Source organism: Hesperophylax consimilis, chromosome 19 (assembly GCF_061612785.1).
Source record: "Hesperophylax consimilis isolate HC1 chromosome 19, BYU_Hcon_1.0, whole genome shotgun sequence".
Classification (NCBI taxonomy): Eukaryota; Metazoa; Arthropoda; class Insecta; order Trichoptera; family Limnephilidae; genus Hesperophylax; species Hesperophylax consimilis.
The window spans coordinates 4492678-4498677 of NC_142854.1; the positions used below are offsets into that span (position 1 = coordinate 4492678).

At 33.4% G+C, this 6000-nt stretch overlaps 1 protein-coding gene across 1 annotated transcript in view; it reads right to left on the minus strand.

The window, feature by feature from the left end:
- The window catches only part of LOC149414688 (uncharacterized), a 28576-nt gene extending 22998 nt beyond the window's left edge, over positions 1-5578 (minus strand). The window contains exons 1-2 of the mRNA XM_089643273.1: positions 5544-5578; positions 4708-4766 (exon numbers count right to left, since the gene is read on the minus strand). Coding sequence (XP_089499399.1) covers positions 4708-4757 — 50 coding nt within the window. The 5' untranslated portion in view covers positions 4758-4766; positions 5544-5578. The remainder of the gene's footprint in view (positions 1-4707; positions 4767-5543) is intronic.
- Between the last annotated feature and the right edge of the window lie 422 nt (positions 5579-6000).

Genomic DNA, 6000 nt, shown 5'->3' on the forward strand with positions numbered 1-6000 from the left:
TTACACGAGCCACAAACAAACAATTAAAGTACTTGAAATTATAGGAATCATTATCATATAGAAAAATTAGTGTGAAGATTTTAAATATAATTAGTAAATCAAGATTTATCCAATCAGGAGTACTGCAAGGGACAATTCTAGGTCAAAAATTATATATTATGTATATGTTATTGCTTTGTGTAAGGTTTTCAAAAAAGCTCGTAGATTCATTTTTTCTGATGATACTGCTCTTGTAGTATCCAATGAAAATCCCTTAATAGCTATACAAGAATTACAAAGAGACTTTAACGAGCTTCTCAAATGGACCCATGATGTGGGACTAATTATTAATGTTAAAAAAACTAAATGCATGTATATAAGATCACCGAGTTTGAAATTTTGGAATATACCTAAAATAACCGCTCATAGTTTTGACTGTATAAATAGAGTAATTGTTAATGATTACGACTGTGAAAAAACTGATCACAAATGAATTTTCTTATCTAAGAATAATTATTGATAATAATTTTATGTGGGATAAACAATTGGCAAAAATTTGTAGCCAGCTCCGATCCTTAGCATGTAACTTTTACAAATTAAAATTTATTTTGCCTCATTGCACTCTTAAACTCATATATTTTTCTATGGTCGAATCCATCCTTAGATATGGAATTCGAACTTGGGGACACGCAAGCACTATTTACATTAAATATATTAAAAACTGCCATAGTAAAAAAATTTTCACATCAAATATTTACAAACAGAGACATAACTTAAAAGTACTATATGGATCAGAGAGCCTACTTACAATAAAAGGTATCATTTGGTTCACTACTGTTATGGATAACATGGGGGAAAGCTTATACAAACACCCACTGGTACACAAATATACCACAAGATTTAAAGAAGGATAGGGCCTAAACACTCCTCGAATATTAAATAAATATTGAAGCCGTACTCTTGAATACAATATAATACCAGTGATTTTCAATAAAAACTTAAAATTTAAAAAAAAATTACAGACCATGTCCTAAAATGATAAAGCTGTGGTTAATTAACGAAAATTTCACGCATCTTTGAATTTCTAAATGTATCTGCCTACGTATCTTGTTATTAGGCAGATATTTTATAAATGTAATTTAAATTATCTAATATTACTATGTGATCTATTCTAATGTTTCCTTAAAACTATAAATGTTTTTATCTACAAATATTTTCTTATGCATCGTTTAATTGGTAGAACCTACAGACAAGCTGCCAAATGACAGCTTTTATGGGACTATCCTAAATTTGTACAAATGTATTATTTACTAAATAAAAAAATAAAAAGATTGGATGTTATAATATAGTCGACACATTCGCACAAGAAATTATGAGAAGGTAAAATTGGTTCTTTGGAAAGGAATATGGAAAGTTTCAGGGTTTCTTAGTAAATGGTGATAAATATTGATTTGGATTGGGTTGAAGAAAAGTTCGAGAATGTACGAGGGTTCAATGCAATCATTTGGTTTGAGTCATTTTAATAATAACAATCTAAGCCCGTCGCCCCACGCGTCGGAAAACAATCGACATATACCTAACGCTGCAAGATCCTGCGTAGAAAAGTTATATTGTAATGCGCAGAATTCACATACAGATCTGAACAGCGAATCTGTCCACCGAGCAAATCCGCCGACGGCAACACACAAGCAGACTTACGCACATTTGGACATTCAAGCGGCGAGCGTCTCATATTACAGTGATGGTAGGTTTAGGGAATTTTACTTACATCAAGGGAAAATGAAAAAAGCACAAAATCTTGAGAAATTTTCAAATTTTGGTTAGTAGTCAAAATTATCAAGCCGATCTTGGGAAATTTTGAAATATTCTCGGGAATTCTGGAAACTCATTCTAAAATCTAGGGAAATTTTGATCTGAGGTCTAGGAAAAAATGGATATACCATCACTGAATGACTGCGAATGAGGTCATGCTCGGCGAGCCGATCCGTTGCGTACATTCACACACGGATCCGCTCGCGACAGACAAACAGTGAGCAGACCGACCGCGACGCGATGGACCGAGCCGATCTGTCCGTCACAGGAATACACGGCGGATCTGTGTGTGAATTCAGCCCATGAACTTGATTACAACTGTCAATATTTGACAACATAGTAAAGTCTGTCGGGTAGATACGTTTTTTCCCCCCTTTAAAGATAGGAGTTTTTGTGTTTGTGTGTTTAGATTTTTTCCTCTACCAGAATAAGTTTGAAAAAATACCTAGACATGAATGCAGCAGTTCCAACGATGGATAAAAAAATGTGTTTTGGCACTAGGTAGGTTTTTGCTGGTTATTTAAAATAAACCTACATAGAGGTACATTATTGTGATTGATTGTGAAATTTGGCGATAAAATTATCAAATGACTGCCTTCTTTGATTGTATGATGGTTCATGACAAATATAAAACATTATGTATGTACTTACGATTTTGTTGGTTTGTCACGTTTGACATTTGATTATTGTTACGATACGTTATTGACTCGATATTGTCAAAGCTAAAATATATTAAATACAATAATAACAATATCATGCTCCAACAACATTAACAATAATAAATAAATTATAATAAGTATTAGATAATTCTTATGGGCGTTTTACATGATGCTTTTTTTCATCCGGTTTGAAAAAGAGAACCCGTTCTATTTTGGTTCCGATTTTCATGCAGTCGGGTATTATTATACATCTATTATTGTTTTACGTAACTATATTGTGTGGAAATGTTGCATGTTTAATGTTAATGTTTATTTCGTTTGATATTTAAAAATATTTTGCATATGTTTTACCTACTGTTCGCTATTGTAATTTGGAGTGTATTTTGGACTATTTGTTGATGGAAACAGCAGAGGCAAACGACCATTGATGTATTATACTATTAGTCTATGCAAACGACAGATGCTTTCATGTTATCTATAATGTTATATTGAAAGTGTTTTTTCATTAATTTTTTTACGACTTGGTATCGAGTTTAGTACCAAAGTATAGGAAGCTTTTTTGCCCAAATGTTGCATTTATGGTTGGTTGTTGGAAATGTTTCTGACCTCACGATATAGTGTTTCTATACAGTACACGTGTCAGTTGTTATTTCTTATGGTTGGTTGTTGGAAATGTTTTTGACCTCACGATATAGTGTTTCTATACAGTATACGTGTCAGTTGTTATTTCTTATGGTTGGTTGTTGGAAATGTTTCTGACCTCACGATATAGTGTTTCTATACAGTACACGTGTCAGTTGTTATTTCTTATGGTTGGTTGTTGGAAATGTTTCTGACCTCACGATATAGTGTTTCTATACAGTACACGTGTCAGTTGTTATTTCTTATGGTTGGTTGTTGGAAATGTTTCTGACCTCACGATATAGTGTTTCTATACAGTACGCGTGTCGGTTGTTATTTCTTATGGTTGGTTGTTGGAATTGTTTCTGACCTCACGATATAGTGTTTCTATACAGTACACGTGTCAGTTGTTATTTCTTATGGTTGGTTGTTGGAAATGTTTCTGACCTCACGATATAGTGTTTCTATACAGTACGCGTGTCAGTTGTTATTTCTTATGGTTGGTTGTTGGAAATGTTTCTGACCTCACGATATAGTGTTTCTATACAGTACGCGTGTCGGTTGTTATTTCTTATGGTTGGTTGTTGGAATTGTTTCTGACCTCACGATATAGTGTTTCTATACAGTACACGTGTCAGTGGTTATTTCTTGTGTTTTATATTTATCAATGTAATGGAGTATTGTTTCAGAATAGAGTTTAATTAATTAATGTATTTATTTACTAACGGGTCAAGTCCAATTAACACATTACATGTTACACAAAGTTAATACAAGGAGAAATGTTACAAAGAGATAATGTAGTTATGACAGGAACAAGGTTTTTATGGAGTTCACGACTTCTGCCATATGAATACAAAATATTACTTGGATACTGACAAAAATCATTTAGGCTTACACCAAAAAAATCAAGATCTTGGACTTGAGTTGACAAAATTCTGTACAAGAGTGAATGGTATCCATAATTTGTGGAGTGTTAATTGAGGAAAATCAAATGATTATTTCTAGAGTCAACGGCAAGGGATATTGAAATGAATGAGTTGCAACAAAGTAGGTGAGTCAATCATACTGTTAATAATTTTGAAAATGCAGATGAGATCAGAGTCCTTCCTACGTTTTTCTAAAGAAGAAAGATTTAATTTTTCTTTAAGTTCATCGTATGAGTTCTAGCCCCACCTCCAAGCAATTCCGGTACGGATTCGATATGATTAAAATGAACATCATAGAATGGAGGACAAATAACGCAGGCGTATTCTAGATTAGGGCAAACCAACGAACAGTAAAGAGGTTTTAGGGTGATGATAATATTCTAATATTCAGATGTAATTCTGAGCTTTATTAACCACGTTGGTAATGTGTTGTCGAAAAGACAGCTTGTAATCTAAAGTGACATGAAGGTCCTTAATAGACTGAACAGTAAATATGCAAATATCATTTAGTTTATAATCAAAAATAATTGTTTTCTTGACACGATGTTAATATTGTTGAAGATTTCGTCAGTGCGTTCTTACAGAGACTTTGAGAATAATTTTCACTATACGTATCGTAATAATAATAAATACAAGGAAATAATAAATATATAAATAAGTGCTCGTTGCTGGTTAAGTGTTATTTCGGGATAAATGAGGCCAGATCTTACCTGTGTTCATCCTCCTGATCGGGCTCTGCGATGATCCTGTCGTCTGACATTTTTCTGACCTGTAGAATTCAAAATAATCAATAAACACACTTCATTGAAAGTGCAAGTGATCGAAATACATCCCGGTTCAAAAAACCCTTTCCAGGACACCGGGAGCAGGAAGCGGTTCGAGGCGAAAGGGCGAAGTATTAGTTTCTTACAAAGAGCTACACACTTTGCAAAAAAGGGAGAAGGATGCACGAAATGATTAAAGATCTATAATAAAATAATAAATGAAATTTGATGAAAAAAAAGTTGTATCTATTCCGTCTGAGCATCCACAATGAGTTGTTTTCAGAAGCTATGAATACCGTTAAAAAGTGTTGAAGATTTAAATTTTATTTTTCTGATCGTACTAAAAATATCATTTTAATATTTTCATTCACAATTATTGATTTAAAAAACGATCTAAAACCGGACATTCCGAAACGGTTCCAACTGGCCACAACGTCATTATGACATAGAAAACGCCAATGTCTGGAAAAACGTAAGACGGCTATGTAAGTAGGTACTTACTTCCATGGCTGTCACCAACGTGGCCGAATTCACGAATAAAAAGGAAAAGAAACATTTCGCTTGGGCGGCAAATCGAAAAAAATAAAAATTCCTTCTCTATCGTAACTTTTATTTCGAGAATAAAAAAACTGAATATAGAGTAATAAAGGCCGCCACCATATTTTACGCAATGTGGCTGAGAAACCACATATATTTTAATTAAATATCTATAAATTAGTATTATTATATCATACAACGAGCCAAATAAACAATTGTGATGGAATGAAAAAGTAAATATATACCTTAAAAAATATGAAGAAATCAGTTGCAATGAGCCTAATAGAATACGGAGGTCGGGTGCTATCCACTCTCCACGTAGTCAGATGAGAAACTGATAAGATAAATTCAACGTGCCTCCTAAACACAATCAAAAATCAATGACAGACCCTCTATTTGTTCTTAAAGATAAAATTGACAGAAGTTTTCCACTGTGCACAACACTCTTTTTTGTACTTCACATTTATGTATTACATTTCGATAAATAACGAGCTGTGGTAATCTAACTTCTTCCTTTCTATCAGACAAAACTGCCATCCAGAGTGCTAGACACTAATCTCACTATCGCTCTTTTTAGAATCGGAACTTTGCTTGAAATGACATTTTTGCGTAATAACCCATAATAATGATATGTTGCGCTTGCTCTTTATTTAGCCAATGTTTTGGACAGCGTTACAGTCTCCATCATCAGGGCACATGTGG